General features: G+C 32.8%; 1 protein-coding gene across 1 annotated transcript; it reads left to right on the top strand.

The window, feature by feature from the left end:
• The first annotated feature begins 1,073 nt into the window (after positions 1-1,073).
• On the top strand, positions 1,074-18,904 carry gbb (glass bottom boat). The gene is made up of 6 exons (XM_018536948.1): positions 1,074-1,521; positions 7,877-8,063; positions 11,430-11,584; positions 17,872-18,060; positions 18,437-18,510; positions 18,596-18,904. Exons 1-6 carry the CDS (start codon positions 1,122-1,124, stop codon positions 18,854-18,856), a joined length of 1,266 nt encoding a protein of 421 aa, XP_018392450.1. The 5' UTR covers positions 1,074-1,121; the 3' UTR covers positions 18,857-18,904.
• The last annotated feature ends 445 nt before the right edge of the window (positions 18,905-19,349 follow it).

Raw genomic sequence — 19,349 nt, 5'->3', positions numbered from 1 at the left:
ACTAACGATTTTGAATTTTTAGTACAGATTTGGACAGTTGTAGCATTAATTTTTTTTTGTCGCGAAAACGTTAAAAAGCAAGAAATTATAATTAAAGATTTTAGTAGATTTGAAAATTATACATAAGTAATTGTGTGATTTGCAATGTAAACTCCAGCTATTTCTGGAAAGAAAAAAATTATGATATCGTAAGAGTGTGGTAGAAACGCGCCGAGCATATCATTAGAGAAAATGCGATGCTCATAGCAAATTTTCTACTTCCCTCATCGAAGTTAAATTCCGATACAATCGTGGTGACATAGAAGTCTCTGGCACGCACCGATAAGAACCGAGGGACGATCGGGAAAATCGTTATCAACAAGATTTTCATGATATCAGTGGACAAACAGCGGAGCGAGTCGTAACACGAGGTCACCAAGCCGTTAAGGACATTCGAGGACGAAGAGCGTGTGCTGTTGCGTATGTGTGCGCGCGCGCGCGCGCGTACGCGATGTCCATTCCTGACAACGAAACCGCAACGCGCGCAATCGCCGTGCCGGGAGCGTCGTTTAATCCAGATCACCATTCACCAGGATCCACATCGATCGAGATCACCGTTATTCAAGAATCTCAACCGTCGCGTCGGCTCGCGATGGGACCGTTGAGAGCTCCTATATTTTCAGCCGCTTAGACTTGAAACTTTTCAACTAAACTCGAATACTTTCAACTCGGTGACCTTTGAATTGTTTGCTTATGGTGCTCGAAGATATCTGAATAGTTCTGAAACTTTCGTGCTGTTGTCGAAGCTGCAAAGTTACCCACGCCGTCTTACCGTGTGGCGTTAAATAATCACAGGAATTGAACAAGACAAAAGTGAAGAGCCTATATCTTCTTTCACAGGTAAATGCGCGGAGAAAAGTAAGGAAGGGAAAAAAAGATGAAAGAATTTACCAGATGGAGACGGGAAGAAGAATTAAATAGCTTTTAGTGATTTTTTACGACACGCGCGAAAAAATTTTGCGGAGTGAAAGAGAAGCGAGGGAAAGAAAAGTCCACGGGAAGGAGGACATCAAGGAATTGAATAGAAAGGGAGAAAGGAAAAAGGAAACGTTAAAATACATTGACTCCTTTTTGATATCATTATGTCAGTTCAACCTCTTTCTATTCTGCTGATCCTCGCAGCTATCTTCGGCGATTTGACCATCGGTAATGCCGAAAGGCAAAGCGGTTTATATGTGGACAACGGCTTCGATCAAACGGTGGTTCATCATGTAGTAAGCCACCGTGAGAAACGCGACGTGGAGCATGAGCTCCTAAATCTGTTGGGACTCCCGGATCGTCCACGGAACACCATCGGTAAGACCCCCCAAGTGAAGAGGTCGGCGCCCAAGTTTCTGCTGGATATCTACAAGAACGCCCTTGGCGAGGACGAAGAAGATAAACTCGTGGCGCGTAGTCACAAAGCCGGGGAGTTCGATCTCAGCGGACAGGATCTGAGAGCAATCGATCAGAGCGATGTTATCATGACTTTTGCGGCTCACAGTAAGTTCGAATTTCTCAAACCATTTGACAAGTACTTCCTGAACAGTAAAGATGCTATACCTAATACGCTAAACTTAAATGGTTTTGATTATGGTCAATTCCATCACATTATTTTTTCGAATCTTGAAGATGTCGAAAGAGAAAAGAGAAGCCTTCTCGAAAAAACGAAACCAATTCAATTATCAAATTTCTTTCAAAATAATATTGTAATAATTAATTTTACAATACTATTACGTTATTAATCCTTTTACAATTATTATTACACTATTATCCCTTTAATACACACAACTATTAAAAGCGCAACAACGGTCAATGTTCGTGTTAACATCATTGACAGTCTTTCACGAAGTAAGCACAGCGAGAGAACCAATCGGAATCATGGAAAAGCAACAATAAACCTTGATATTACGAGTATGGACTTAAAATGCCTGTTTTAGTAGAATAGGAGGACAGGATATATCTTGTGTATGTATTTTGTTATATAAATATCTTTGTTATTTTTGTATATATATCTTTTTTTATATTATTATATAATTATATGTTCACAGTTTTCGTGTTTTTCCTATTCACATGTAAAACATGTTTTAAACAGGGAATAATTAATTCTAAGTAAATTTTTATGTTATTTTCATTTTATTCTTAACTTTTGAAGTTTAAATTAAATTAGTGTACTTTGAACTTTATACACACACACATATTTAACGTCAAATATTAACATATTAAAAAAGAAATGTTTTTATCAAGCTAACTGGCACTAAATTGATCAAAAAATCGAATATTAATTGTAAACCTTTTGAGGGACACGTTTGATTCAAATAAATATCTTCTTTGCGTTTACTTGCCATTGTTTGCTATTCACGTCAGAATATTAAGCTCAAATGTGTATGAAGTTAACAACACAATATTAAAATTTTATGATTCTATTTAGAGTTCCCGGTTCATTTTGAAGAGACGAAGGTCGGTATTTATTATCGATTCTTAATATTTTAAGACTTAAGTAATGTCTTAAGATATTAATACAGACCTCTGATTACCTCATGACATCTTAAGACTGTGCTAATACCATTCTAAATATAAGCTCCAACTATGAATACTGCCCAAAGAAAATTTTCTAATAAAAATTCTGCTGAATATCAATTTTAATTTAAATAAATAAAATGGGGTGTTTTAACTCCTTATTGAGTTTCAAAATCAAATAATTCTGAGTAACTTAATAGTTTTATTTTTATGAATATCTAGACTTACTGGTATATAAAAGGAAATTATAATCACAAAAGAAACTCTTTGAAAAAATTAATTTTTGGATATAATAGTTCTATAATATTTTAAATGTTATTTTATATCTATTATATCGTATACATATGTATATAATATAGATCTAGAAATAAAAGAAATCTGTACTTAAAACATTTCAGAAACAGGTAACAACAGTTGTCTTCTTATACATATAGTCATCCAATTACATTGAATCAAAAGATTTTTTGTTAGATCTTGTTAAAAACTACTCAGAAGTCTAATCAGATTTACTCGGAAATCGTAAAAAAGGTTTGAACTCAGATTTAGAAAATTTTCAACCACCGTTTAAATATCGGATTATCTTACAGATTATTGTTGTTGGTTCAATCAGATTTTATCAGAACTTATCGCAAACTGTCCAGAATGCCTATCAGAATTACATACTAATTTTAACAAAATTTTTGAATCAAAGATCTGTAAGAGATATCCGACATTTGAACGGTGATTAAACATTTTTTATTTAAATATCAAGAATTTTTTTTTCCGAGTTGTTCTGATTGAAGTTTCTGAATAATTCTTGTTCTGACAAAAAATCTTATATGCCTTAAGACCATTAGACTAATAATTTGCGAGACACGTTTGGACGATGATCGAAAATTTTCTAAATATAAAGTTGAACAATTTTTGAAAATTCCGAGTAGTTCTCCAGTTGGATGACTTATACAAAGATGTTTTTATTGCCGGTTTTTTAAATTTTGTTCTAAATTCAGATCTCTTTTATTTTTAGATCTATGTATATTCTTTTTAATCGTTAGAAACTCTTCGAAATAGATAAAATAGCAATAAAAATATCACGGAACTTTGTGCCTAAAAATGTTTTTAATTTTTTAATTTTACTTTTTTCATGGATTTTTTTTCGGAATTTCTTTTTATGTACCCCAAGAATTCTATATATTTATAACAAATTACAGGTTAGTCGATTTTGAATTTCGATAATAAGTCAACATTTGATTTTTTAATTTAAATTAAAAATTGTTATTAGTAAGCTAAACTTTTATTATAAAAAAGAACTCTTTGTCTTTTCAAAATGAAGCAAGAAATTAATCGGGACTATAGAATTTTTATATTGGAATATTAACTTCACACACATGCGTTAAGCGCAAAAAGTTCAGTGCATGATGTATGGCATCTTTAAGTATTAATATACTATTTCGGAAAAGATTTTTCTTGCTAAGAACATTCGCCAAAAAATGCATCAACGCGGAAATATAAAAAATAGATATAGTCCCAAATTAATCTTTGTTTTATAGGTTTATAATTATTTCTTCTGACGTTTCAGTTTGATTTATATCCATTTCTATCAATATAGAATAACTTAAAAAATTTTTTTATTTTAATTTATTTATTTTCATTGCCATTTATCTTTTTGTAATTCTTAAAATTAGAAAAAGATGAGAGAGAGAAATAAAACTGATACCTTTTAAATGTCCTATACCTTAATTTTCCCAATGCTAAAACATAAGATACCACTTTCCAATTCCCGAATTCCTCGCGTGTCAAGTAACTCTAAGAAATTTTCCAGCAATTCTTTAACAAGAAAGATTAAAGCATATAAGCATACTTTTTCTTCTCTAGCACGTTCCTGAGGTGTGAAGTCACAACAAGGAATGTGAGGCGTATGTAACGAATTCTCGAAAATCTCAGTATGCGAACTCGACACGACCGTGTTGTCATTTAGAGACTCTGCAGTTTAAATACAAAAAAAGAATTGTCACAAATCCGATGAAGAATCTGAGAATATCTATCCTTCCCTCTTTCTTCTTTGTTCATCAGATTCTCTCTCTCCCTCTCTCTCTTTCTCTCTCGTTCTCTGCGTCTTCGATGTCCGGTTTTCTATTTCGCTATCATCCTCACGTCGCGTCGGGGGAACAGTGAGGAATGTTCTAGGCTGTTCGACGCGAAATGCGACGTGCATATAAATCGGTAGTTATAACTATAAGTAACATCTACTGTACGAGATCTTAAGAATGTGAAATAAAGACAAGGATAGCGAGTGTGCAGGGATAAAAGAACGGAAGAGAATCGGGATCAGAAAAACAAAGACAGAAAGAATTGCTTCAAAGTGCATCAATCGCCATGAGTTGCACACAAGAATGGGACCCGGCCGTAGGCTATACGTCTTATATACTCTCCTCTCTTTTTCTGTCTCCTTTCTACCGCCATGTTGCATGGGATACCCCCCTGGGAAAGACGAGTCAATAAGCATCTCTCTTTCCTCGCGCGCGAAGCCACGGGCAGGTTAAAATGTCTCAACTTGGAGGCCCGGGCTCATCCTTCTCCGCCGTTTTGCTCCTTTTTCCCTTCCGTTTCTTCCTCACGCGGACAGCGTGACGGCCGATTGCCCGGAGAGAGACGCGCGGCTACGAATTAAGAAGATTAGGATGCTGGATTTTGGAGATGGATAGATCCGCAGCGGAACTGAATGTAACGGATCTGTGCGTTTGGGGGGATTTCTTTAGCATGATGTCGATGCCCGTCTGAACTTTTCATTCATTCGTAATATACGAATGTATATATAGATTATTATCTTATGAAAGAGAGAGAGAGAGAGAGAGAGAGAGAGAAAGAGAAGATATATGTATATGATAAACATGTCGGTGAGAAAACAAACTTTTAGAATATTTTAGAACTTTTTTTAAACAAAAACGTTTATATATGTTATATAATAATACTATATTATATACTATGTATAGAACAATTCGGCTCACAATTAGAGTTATCGAGATATAAAGAATTTAATTCTTCAACATCGTAAGCTTCTATAATTTGATAGCGTATTTGTGTGGAAAATATTTTTCTTTAAACACGAGATGATACTTGGTTGCAACACCACATTTTTCGCGCGTTAGAGAGATAACGACATATACCTTAATAAATAAATACAATAGATAAGAAAGGGATGTTCAGTATCATGGCTTTTTCGATCTCTTGGCTTGAGTAATATGTTTGCAAGCAGAAAGTAGACATTTTGAATAATTAATATAAAATTAAAGAATAATACTCACATAAAAATTATAATATAACTGTCTAATTTTATTCGTTACAATATTGATAAAAGTATATATATCTCGATAACTATAAAGCCTAATTGACATACATATAATGTATATGAACTTTTTTGCTTAAAATGAACTCTAGAATATATTCCAGAAGTATGTCGGTTATCTCGTAGAACCCTACATATATACATTTTTTTCTTTTTTAATCAAAGATTGTATTCAGAATAATGTAACCACAATATCGCTTGCTGTGTCTCAAGAATTAAGAAAACACGCGATAAACTTATTCTATCTCTTTTTCACGGTACGTGTACTGATGCGCGCATATACATATACGCCTGAGAAACGCGAAGGGGGAGGCGGTGGGAAGAAACAACGCGGCAGTGGCGGCAATGGCAGCGTAAAAAATAAAAACGCGGCTCGCCACAGAACTCTCCATGGACGGTCCCAAAAGCTATTTGGGACCACCCCGAGAGCTGAGGAGGCCCGGCAATCTGGTACCGTTGGAATGCGACCGTCGGAACGAAAAAACAAAACAAATTTTTATGTCCCCCTTTGCTCCTCCCCTCACCTCACGTCCCTGTTCAGATCCAAGCCGCCCACTTCAGCGGAGGCATTAGGCATTACTTAGAGCTCCCCCTCTCCCCCCAGTCTACCGCGAAGGAAGGATATGTCTTCTCCCCCTATACGCTCTTCCTTTGCTCGCAGGGCGGCGATTACTTTGAAGAAAGAGCCCGATTTCACGCTGCGAATTGTCCACAGATCATTTCTAAAGACCTCCTTGGGGGGGCTCATAAGTAGGTTCACGAAAAGGTACTTCGACCTATGTCCAATTTCTTCACTTCCAGATAAGTTACAGATAACTTTATCCAGGAAATATCTCCATTGTATTCTAGGAGATATCTTCTGGGTAAAGATTATCTAGAAGTAAAAAAAAATGGAGCATTGGACTATCATAGAAATTCCGTTTTCTGTAACAACAAAACGTTATCTCTTTATTGAAGAAAGGTCTAATTGGCCTTCCGTCGTAGACGTTCCTGCGGTTTCACTGAGCTCTGAGTCATAAGTTTCAAAGTTTGCATCTATAATCTAGGGTGACATAACGTAGGCATTTACACACTTGTGTTTCTAAAGTGGATTGCATTCTGTAGAAATTAATGTTCCTCCAGTAAAAATGAAAAAATAAATTCTCAAGATATGTGTATATTTACTAAGAACTGTTAAATGTGCAAATTATGTCCTTAAAATTTTGCACTTTTATAATCAAATTATTTTCGGATAATTATTTTTGTCTAGTTATACCTAAGAACATGATATTATCGTATACACACACAAACACACACACACACACACACACACATTTTGGTGTTCAATAAATGATATGTTCAATAAATTCCAAAATTTATCCTCTAGTTTCAATATCCTCGTTTCATAAATAATATTTTTAAAATTGAATGTGAATATACATAAAATATACACAACGTAATTCATAAGTTTTGAAATAATAATTACAGAAGAAGGTGTTAGAAAACTATTTCCAAAATTTTTAATTTAAAATAAAATCTTTTACAATTATTTTGCTCTTGTCTTCTATCTTTGCAGTGCTATTGAATATTCTTTTTTATGTGATCATCTTCAGTCGATCGATGACAATTACTACAGCGACTGTAATTTCTAGAGCATCGAAATTTTCAATTGCAGTTTTCAATTTCTAAAACAAAAAATATTAAATGAATAGTATAGTGAATGATGTAAAGTGTTTTTTAAATCTCATTTGACATTTCAAAAATTTAAACTAACTCACCGACCAACTGAAGATAATTACAAAAGAGGGGTATTTAATATCGATAGAAAAATTCGAACGAGAGTAGAACGATATATTTACTGAAAGAATGTTATTTTGAATACAAAAAAATATTTTTCTGATGAAATCTTTATTTTATGCGATTTTTATCTTAAAACTTATGGAGTGCTGTATACGAGTGTTGTTGCGTGATTATTTTTGTGAGCGGCCATTCTGAATAATGCCTGACTGATCGCAGACTTGTAATTTAAAATAGATCATCACGTCCCTGGAGTGAGACACGAACGTGGGAAGAGGCTCTGGTTCGATGTATCCGAAGTACCATATGAAGAATACATAATTGGCGCTGAGCTTAGGTTGTATCACAGTGCACACACGAAGATTGAGAAGAGCTATGGTTCCCACACAATCACGGCATACCGAGTATTGAATACTAAAGAAGGGTAAGAAGAATATATATATATATGTGTGTGTGTGTGTGTGTGTATAATCCATTTTTTCTATATTCTTAAAGCAAATGCCATGTAAAATAGATGGATTTAAGAGAATTTCAAAATTATCGGTTAAAAATCTAGAGATTAGACTGGAATTCCGGGAAGCTTAATGAATGTTAAACGACATCTTCGTGTTGCAATAATAAAGCAGAAATGAAAAATGGTACTCGCCATTCACCGGCTTTTGTGCCAAGGACGCCTAGGTTAGACCAATTTCATGTTCCTTCAGGCATCCTTCGCAGTTTTTGACATCGTCATCGTATCCCTAATTAGGAGGTCCTTAATCCTTCGCCGAAAGTCTCAGGCATTTGTTCTACCTGAAACGTAGAGAGAAAAACTTTGAATATTCCGCCGAACATTCTCTTTTGTATACCCTCTTTTTCATATACCGTTTTAGTTTTTCTTTTTGATGAAAAATATATTTAGCCTGCGATTTAGCTGTTTAGAAAACAATTGTGCACGGATGATGTGTAGAGTGGATAATTAGAAATATATTGCGATACACATGTAATCATTAGAGTCACCGGCAGGGGTTACCCTGTCCGGGTAGGAACTGAATCGTAAAAAGGAAAGCGTGGTAAGTTAATCTGAGAGGGCAAACCTCTACGCCTGCGGTAAATGTCGACGGTCTGTCTAGAGAGACACTCTATCTAATGGACATGCCGCTCCGTCCTACAAATTGTGAGTCACGAGACGCCCTGTCGCCGCTAATAGCTGTCCTAACTGTGCTTTTAAGTACACTTTTAAGCGCTCATTCTGTTAATTCTAAAAAGAATCCGTTTTCACGGCTCATTATCCATACTATCTAGCATTCCCGATATCAGAATTGCGAATCCTTAATTATCTTCTAAGTTTGATCCTTATAAAAAATAACGAGTTTGTAATAGAAAATTTCTTAAATTTCAATCAGTGATTTTTTCGGAAAGAGTTGGACAAAGATGATTTTACAACAAATTAGTCAGCTCACGAAGTCCTTCTCTGAAATTTCGTTCGAAGAAATAAATGAAAGATACTCGCTTCTGAAGAAGCTTAGCGTAATCGGTCTCATCGAGAATCTAGACCCGCATTAAACCTCTAACACATCAGATACGAAGGTCCAGTTATCCGAAGTTTAGATCTTTCGTTTCGCAAGTTCGGCTATCCAGCACGAGTTCTTCAGTCTTTTGATTTACTATCGGAGGATTGAGGAGTGACAGCCGACTTATATGGTCTCTGCGCGTTCTTTCCTTCTTTTCCGAAATTTTTGGCACTGGTGACCTGAGCCTGACCGATATACAGGCCGACAGGAAACGCTATTCCGTAAATTGAGATAAATTAGCCGGAGACGGGCTAACAGGCTCTCCTCGCGTGTTTCTTCGTCTCTTCTGCCTACGCAGTTGCGCTCGATCTTTGCGTCTCTCTTCTTCTCACCCTTCACGCTAGCTCTTTCGGTTCTTTCCGTCAAAGTCAAACTATGCGTGACGCATTCTCCACCTCCTTCTTTTTCTTTCCCTACCTCTTCTTCCTTGCGAGACAAACTGGCGACTCGTTGCTTTCGTAATAAAACCTCTTCATCATTGTTATAGGAATATGAATACGGAATTTTAATGATAAATGTTTTTTAAGAGATGAATTACATTTAAAATTGAAATGATAGAATGTCAATGACAAGTCATTTATGAAGAAAAATTAAAGCAAAGCTCTGAAAATTCTAAAAGTTTCTGAAGTTTTTTTTTTGTGATTTATGATTTCTGAATCCTTCCACTTTTTTTTATATAATTTTTGTTTTTTTTATAGATATCTGGTTTGACAATTATTTATATATTGAAATTCCAAGTAATAACGATAAAATTTCGAGATGTTAATTCAAATAAATACATATTTTTATTAATTAATCATCTGGTGTTTTTATTAATGAAAATTTCATATATTTCGCTCAAAAAAATAAATTATTTAGATGTTTATAATCGAAATCTTGATTCGTTAAATTAGCCAATTAATTTTACTCGATTTTATCAATCGATTTATTGGTTTTATTGGGTAAAGGACCATCAAGGCTCGATTTCGAAGAACATGGGAGTCATAGCCCATTCAATTACGATAATGGATTTGCGGAAAAATGATAAGAGTTAAATATTGCAAACATTATTTGCTTACTGAACAGTGATCGACGTGTTTTCTTACTGAGGCCTGAGGCTCTTATTGATGCGCGGCACGCGCTGTGTTTCACGATTAATTAGAAATTACAATACGAAGAATTACGACAAAGCATTTGTGACGAGCGACACATCGTGCGTAACGATCGGTGTTACTGAGTGTATATTATTTCCATCTTGTTTTATGTGCACGGTGTGTCTATCAATTCTTAATAAACAAGAATATCTATCATTGTACCGTAATTGTACTGTAAAAGAAGTAACGCGTATGTGACAATTTTATGTAATATAATTGAGATTAAAATTAAGATCGAAATTTGTTCTAGGATTTCATGAAAACGTATTTTTAAGTTTAAGAGTTTCTATGTGCGTATGAATAATATTGGAGGATACATAGTTTTTATGTATATAGAGCTATTAGGTCTTGCATTCTTTGCAGGCTTATTGCATTTTTATATGTCCACCATTTCAAAATTTCTAAAATTTGACAACAGATTTGTATCAGAATCCATGACATACTTGAAAACAAACTTTAAAGTGAATTTAACGAGTAAATTCTAACGTTGCCTTTTATTTCATTTCCTTTTTTCTGCTTCATTTTCGTTATCTTGAATTCTGCAATTGTTCATATGGCTCTCGATAACTTATGCTTGAAGCTACATTTGTGTGCACAAAATGGTTTTTTTTACCTCAAGTTCAATTTTGGAACGATGGTGGATGACCGATTTGATAAAGAATGTCCTCTGTGTGTGTGTGTGTGTGTGTGTGTGTGTGTGTGTGTGTTTGCGGACGCGTGCAAGCATGTGTGTGTGAATACACGCATTTAAAGATAAGTTTGTAGTCTTTTAGCATTGTTCATCTTTATATTTTTGATACCGTAACCAATCTTTTTTATATTTCCTGATTCAACTTTCTTTAACTTTTGATTTTTGAAATAGGCTGCCAGTTGTACTTAATACTAAACGTTAAATATCTTGCGTTATCATATTTTGGAACAAAATTGGGAAATTTGCGTGAACTTAAGCACACACAAACCATCAGATTAGAAAATTTAATGATAATAATAAATTTATATACTCATTCCTAGACTGTTTGTTGCAAAAATTGGTAGAAATCTTAATTCATAAATCAAAAATTCGTAGAAATTTTAGAAATATAGCTTTTTTTATTTTAATTTCAGAATTCGAGAATTACAGTACATCGATGCCATAAATATTACGGATAACAAAGAGGGTTGGCTGACATTGAACATCAGCAAGGCTTTTGAATATTGGGTGAAAGACTCAAACGAAAATCGAGGACTGTATCTCTCTGTGCATCCTGCTGATCGTTCAGGTAAGCGTTTTATTTCTTCTAGTTTTCTTTCATTGTTTTTGTCTCGAGAAAGATTTTTCATTCAACATTAAAAGTGACTGAATTTATATTAAATTATATTAAAAGAGATTGAATTTAAAAAAAAAAGTAATTTGTTTTATTGAGTTTGTTTTATCAATGGCACTTACACGCACGCGCGCGCGCGCACACATACATGATTTACGTGACATCGACATGTCACTATATACTGGGAATGCTTTTCATTTATGTCCGTTTTACATTAACTTAAATCTCGATTCACACATACAATCAGCGTGATGCTACAAATGCTTTGAAACGTTTTTTAATATCGGTCAATTTATAAAATTCTTTCTTCTGATTGGTCCATCAAACGTTTCAAAGTGTTTATAACGAGAATTTAACCATAGCCACAGTAAAATAAAAGCAAAAAGCGCGCTATCCGTACGTGAGTTTGAATGTGACTAAACATTATCGTATGAAACATGTTCTTTCTCGTATTCCTCTCTTCCACAGTGGACAGAAAAGCGGCGTTTAATTGTCATAATAGAGTGTCATGCAGAGTTTGCCGGAGAAACAAAAATCATTCCGATAAAATAAAACAAAAATGAACTAACTGATCTTAATACATTATTATGAATAATGGGTTTTAATTGGCCTATGACTGTTCAAATATGGAATCTCAAAGGAGTTGTCGTTATAAAATTATTTATAATTAATTATAATTACACACATTATTCATGAAATCTCACAAAAATGTAAAGTTCTACGTAAATGCATATTAATTGGAAAATTTAAATGAATAAGAAATGGTACAACCACAATTCTAATATTAAATTTAAAAAGAAAGTATTTATAAAAAGAAAAAAAACATTCAAAGCAAGAACTCTGAACACTTATGGATTAAATCACAAGTCTACTATTATAAACATGTTTCTATGTAAACTTCTCAGCCAGCTTCTTAGGAATTGAATGCTAAATATAGAACTAGTTCCGGTTTGACAATAAACATGTTCGATATTTATCGAAATTGAAATCGCAAGCAAAGTATGAGAGAATTCAAACTTTAATTTTTGATTATTCGGAAATGTGTCTTTTATATCTTTTATATTTTCTCAGACGATAAAAGAATAAATAATTAGAAAAAGAACATCAATTGTGTATAATATACATATATATAAGTACAAGTTCATCAAAAGCCAAACTGATCAACTCTACTTTTACGAATGTCTTGATTTTAATATCAGAACATATGATTTGTTTATAACTTTGTTAATTTTCTATTTAATTTTTTATTTAAGTCGATTTGACTTTCCTAAATCTTAATTATATAATACTTTTAATATGTAGGTAAATACAATATTTTATTTGGATTATATGAAGAGCATACTCTTGGTGTTCACACTCACACATACACACTTACACACAGCTGACGGTCATGTATACATTTGTGTGTTTCTTTAACGTGTACTGCACCTGATGCTCTCACTATTATACATACTATTGTGTAAATGCTGCGTGTGTATGACACAAAAGATTAGTAGCAAGTTGATAGCTCTTGAATCTGGAATCCCTTCCTGGTTTAGTAATTTTTCTGTGTTTGTGATTCATAAGAAGAGAGATAACACTTCCTCAACTACTCTTGCGTCTTATCGTAATTTAAATTGACAGAAAATTATATTTCATAGAATCGGAGATCAGAGATATCAAAATACTTAAGAGTCTCTTTCTTGATATCATAAAATAAAGTTTTTTATCAATTCAAATAATTAATTAAAGACTTTAATTATACATTGAAGTTATAAATCAATGTTATAAATTTACATATAAATGAAATGTCGAAATTTTAAAATAGTAGACGGCGCGGCGTAAAGTTTTTTTGGGGATTGTATTTTTATGTCGCTTTGTCGTGCTTAATCATTCAATTTTTATCTTTCTTTTTTATTACCTTTTACAATTTAATATAATTATATTAGAAGAAAGTACAATTATACATATATATATATGTATATATATATATATATATATATATATAATCTTATCATTTTTAAGAAGTTAAACGGTTTTTTTGTTTTTTTTCTTCTTGCTCGTAACTTACTCTCATACTTTATTACCATTCAGGATACTTTATTTGTTATGATAACGTCGCCTTGTCTTCCTATGCTGATAAGATATATTTACGAAGATGCTCACGTTATTTTAAAAAAAAAAAGAAAAAAACAGCAATCTTGAGTAAGACAAAAAAGAGAGAAAAAGGAAGAGAGAAAGAGAGAAACAAAAGAAGAGAAAAAAGAATTAAGTTTAATTGTCACTAAACAACGCTGCATACGTCTAATGAAAGAACCGGCCTCTGTGTTAAATTAGTTAAATTTTTCATATGTGGTTACTTTATGATGCCGATCAAAAATTTCAATAGACACAATCTTAAAAAAACTCAACTTATATGACGGAATCTTAAATTGCTCCTTTTGTTTTCAAATTTTGTTATTAAATATTGTCATATATATAAATTAAATGTTTTTCACATACAGCAGCTTTTCAAGAGCATCCTAAAGATATAAGGAGGAAGTTTTTAGGACGTCCCTCGGATAAAGTGGATTATTTCGGCAATATAGTCAAAGTACCATGATATACATTAGGATGACCAATGTTTAAGAAAGCAAAAAGAACATTAAAGCAATTCAGTATTAATTGTCATAATTAAATTTTAATAGATAAACGTTTTTTAAATAATTGTTAACAAAACACATGAACAATATCGTATTATTATATTTGTAAATAATTAATAACACTTAATGTATATAATATCACATGAGATTACAAATTAGATTATGCATGTGAAGTTATGAGATTACATTTTATTTTATTTTTTAAAACTGCACTTTTCTATGGAATATATTTTATAAATAATATCTGAGTTTTTGAAATAAATAATCATAAATTTTTCACATATTATTATAGTTAAAAATTTTATTTTATTGCACTTATTATTTTTACTTATCATTTCATATTTATTTGTACATTTAAAAGAGGTGCAATTTATATCCTTTTGGAACAAAATTTAGGATGTATTGTAAAGTGGAACGAAGGATCACAATTTGGGACTGTCTCTCCTAATTTGGGACGGTTGGTCACTAAAATATATTAACATGTGATCTGTCGTATTATTATATTCTGTAGAAAAATGGTACTATAAGTAGTGATGGGTAACACTGGACATTAATGTGGGTATAATAAATATCAAATCAAGTGTGCAAATAGCATGCGTGTATTTACGCAATTTATGTACATATGTACATTTGTACATATATATTGAATACACGTATATTGTTGTGTGTGTGAATGTGTGTATGTGATTTGTTTGCCGCGCCTAGATTATTTCATTATTTGCTCTCTCTCTTATTTGGCTTCTATCTTCTTTCCTCTTGTCTTGGTCTTCAGAACCGCGCAACCGGTTTACCTTTGATCGTTCAATATAAAACACAAGATCGGAGAGTCACATGCCTCTCACGAATCTTTACGTTTGATTCTTGGCTGCCTTTCTCTCTCTCTCTCTCTCTCTCTCTCTTCTTTATTTTCTCTCACCGCATTCAAAGCTTGTGAGATACTTTAAAGATGTATTATCTAAATATAAGCTGATCCTAATATAAACTAAAAATAATTACATATTCTTCAGCTATCAAATTCATATCTATTCGTGTTCACGATTTAACAAGTCGCTATAACAGGAATTCTTTATTGAAGTATAAATGATATGAAAAATTTTGTATAAAAATAAAAGTACACTTCAATAGATGAAGTATCAATATATCTGACTATTACGGTAAAATTATATAATAAATATTTATTTTAGGTTAAAATTGTGATAATTCATTGATAGTAATAAATTAATAATTGAAAGTGGTGTGTTCTCACTAATTTTGAAATATCGAGTAAAATTTCAGTTTCATTTCGAATTCAATTCACTTTGTACACAAATAAAAGGACATGCAAAGCTAAATGAAGAATTTTATTAATTTGATGTAACCCTCTTACGTCCACGATGCGATAATTAAGGAAATCGAGTTCTAATCTTTTTTTATTTTTCTTCTTATTTTCCTCTTTTATCATGCTCAAAACCGCTAAAATTCAGATGAAAAACGAAAGGAAATCTTTCGCGAGTGATTCCGACGACGCAGACGTTCGGTAATAATATAATCATTTTTAATTTACAGTTGCGAATAGATCGGCGGCAATTACGTACCCGCTTTCGAAAATCGTAATTATGATATGTTCCAATACATGGCTACGTATGTACGATGATAGGTGTAGATTTAACCCTTTATAACTCAATTTCTTCGTATTTAAAAAAAATAACATCATATTACTAGAAAATATTGAGATTCTGAGATCTGAATTAATAATTTATGTTTAGTTTTTAAATATTTATTATAAAAAAAATGTATATTTATATAAAATCACAAGTCATTATGGAGTGCAATATTTACATGTAATATATAATTTACATAATTTTATTTATTGAAAGTTAGTGTGAAACAGTTTACATTAAAAATTTGAGATGTATTGCATTTTAAACATTTTATTTTAGAAACAGCTTCGTATATTGGTCTTTTACAATATCTTCTTTCATCGAAAATAATTGAGCTTTTTCCTTCCATAAAAAAACAACTGTAATTAAACTTCTACATTATGATATTACAATAAAAAATAGTACAACAGTAAAATTACACAACGAATATTTCTAAATTTCCTTAAATTATATATTCTAAATCTTTTACTTATATTCATTTTCGACACGTATTACATTATAGTTTTTTAATATATAGTTCACTGAACACACATATCGTGTGAAGCTACTTTTTTGTGCATTTTCGACAAACAATCTAATCTAAATGTTTGCCATTCTAGCAAACAAGCTAGCATTATTCGCTGGACTATGATAGAATTTTGAAAATTCACATTTTTGTACTATGCTCAATTAATGTGTGAAAAGATCAAATAAAACTAAGAAATATAAATATACGAAAATATGCGATTACAGAATAACATAACGTTGTAGAGAGTTAATAGACAATTTATTATCGCATCGGTAATAATCGCCTGAAAGAACGTGCTGTCTGTCGATGCTAGAACGAATGAGAAGGATGACAAAATTACTTGACACAGAACTTGAATACATATCGCCTCGAAGAGGCACGCGCATCGCGCGAGCACCGTACATCGTGAACCGGCGCATTCCTCAAGAGCAGCGCAAAGTGCAACAACTGCGACGGTAGAGGTGTCTGCCGCAATCACGGCAAATGCGCATTCCTGCCGGTCAATTTACTAGCTTTCTCGGGACACGCGCACACTCGAAACACACGGTACACCGCCGGGCGGGCTCCACGAGCGAGTGCTCGGGATCGCATTTACATATATGATCGCTCGCCACGACGAGGTCTTTCCTAAACGTTGACTCACATTCCCGATCTGACCGCGATCCCGATTGGTGAGATTTATCTCGGGACTTATCTTCTCCTTTAAGACACTCCGTTTGCTGAGAGAAAGAATAAGCTCGCAAACGGAATATGGAGAACCGGGCGTGATAACTTTCTAACGCGCTCAATCGGGTTATTGGCGAAATGGAGTTATAATGAAACAGGGTCTCCAGATTTTGATTGTGAAATTGAAAAGATGCGTAAACATCGCTCGATTTGCTTGAACTGATACGAATTTCGTGAACACGTCTGAACTCCGCACAGACCTGGAATTTTCCAGAGTAATTAAAACGAGACGTCTAAAACACGTTGGAAGTGATTGTCTACGATAAGCCGGGCTCGACTTTACACCGAGATTCTTAAGCATTCAATATTCATGAAGGTTGACTATTAATAATCCTGAGACCCGCGTGCGCGCACAGGCCATTCTAATAAACACGTATACCTGATACTTACGGAACAAAGATTCGAAATATGTGAGCAAGAGTCTCCTGTTTTTGCAACGATTCTCACAGAACGTCTCTAGCGCGTCAAGAGTGCATTGACGTAACAATGTATTGATATTTGTAGCGACATATTTTTCTTCCTTTTTATTCTCTACTGTTTTTCTTTGTCTATTTTATTATATGTTTGTTCAATTGAATATCATTATTTTATTCTTCTATATTATTATATTTAATTGTACCTTTATATTATACTTTTATTATAAGAAAAATATTTCTAAAAAAATTAGTTATTGCTATTGTGCTATTAGCTGAAAGCCAGTTAGTGATTTCATCTAAAATTTATTTTTTCAATTGATATATGTCATAGCACACGAAGTGCGACCAGAGGATGTCGGAATTATAGGATTCCGGGGTGATCCAGATAAGCAACCCTTCATAGTGGGCTATTTTAAGAGTTCAGGTGTAAGAGAATCCAAGATCCGACAGAAGCGCGACGCCAAGAGAAAAAAGAAGAGTGAAGCCACTAGTTGGGATTATCAGAATAACCCTTACACTGGTAAATTCGTATATATGGAATATTGCAATTCTAACTTAATTTATAATATAATAAATATGATAATAATAGTAACAATAATATAATAATAATAGAATTTATACATATTTATATTTATGTATACTTTATACATAGAAAAAAACAGAAAATATGTATATAATATACTATATATATATGTATATATATATATATACACATATATATGTATAATGAAATATAGTATAAATTTAATTTTTTCTTTTTCTCTTTTTTTTCTTTCTTTACTCGTTTTTTTTTCTATGAATTAAAAAAACTAAAACTTAATTATTATTTTATAAATAAAAAAGAAAAATATATACATTTATATGTATATGTAATAAAAAAAGATATGTTTTCGCAGATGCTGGAGCACAGTATTCACGAACTTGCAAGATACAAACACTATATGTCAGTTTTCGCGATTTGCAGTGGCAGGTAAGCCATTAATGTGTCTTTTAAAGCTCTAGTTTCTCACGGATAGATTCATATGTGCGTCATTTTTTACAATTTTGTTATATAGGATTGGATCATTGCGCCGGATGGGTATGATGCGTATTATTGCAGCGGGGAATGCAATTTCCCGTTGAACGCTCATATGAATGCAACTAACCACGCAATAGTTCAAACCCTAGTGCATTTGGTGAGTCCAGGCAAAGTACCCAAGCCATGCTGCGCACCCACTAAACTTTCCGCCATTTCCGTCTTGTATTTCTTGGACGAGAGCAATGTTATCTTGAAGAAATACAAGAACATGGTCGTTAAGAGTTGTGGTTGCCATTAGATTTTCCTTCCTAGACAGAATTGAAAAACAGCACTCATTGATGCAGAGGCCAACTGAACCAGATAATAATTTCATAATCAAATGAACAATACTTTCTCATTGCTTTCGAAATTTTATTATTCAGGTGCGATCTTTGAAACTTTTAAAAGTATAAAAATATGTAAGACTGCTAAAAAAGAAGTTAATAAGTATTGACGAATATTATAAAAAAATATTTTTTTTGTATGTTGAACATAATTTTATCGCTTTTATATAAATCAACGTGCCTGAATAGATTATTGTTTAATCATTATACAGAATGACCCGTTAAGATCGTAACAACATTTAAGAGTAGATTATTGAGATTATTTTAAGATAAAAGTTCTAATATCATGATATTTCCAGGCTATAATTGTTATGTTATAAGTATTTAAATTGCATATATTTGTGTTGTAAGGTAAATGTCTCTATTTGTGATCACGTAAGATATTCGTATGAATTAATAAAAATAAAA

This window comes from Cyphomyrmex costatus, unplaced genomic scaffold, assembly GCF_001594065.2.
Source record: "Cyphomyrmex costatus isolate MS0001 unplaced genomic scaffold, Ccosl1.0 scaffold100, whole genome shotgun sequence".
NCBI classification, from domain to species: Eukaryota; Metazoa; Arthropoda; class Insecta; order Hymenoptera; family Formicidae; genus Cyphomyrmex; species Cyphomyrmex costatus.
This window is presented reverse-complemented; position numbering and strand designations above follow the sequence as displayed.

Bases quoted from the DNA above. Each gene is read 5' to 3' on its own strand.
- gbb (XM_018536948.1), top strand. From the start codon at position 1,122: ATGTCAGTTCAACCTCTTTCTATTCTGCTGATCCTCGCAGCTATCTTC. The intron at 1,522-7,876 runs GTAAGTTCGAAT...AATTTAAAATAG, and splicing joins CATGACTTTTGCGGCTCACA to ATCATCACGTCCCTGGAGTG. The intron at 18,061-18,436 runs GTAAATTCGTAT...ATGTTTTCGCAG, and splicing joins TCAGAATAACCCTTACACTG to ATGCTGGAGCACAGTATTCA.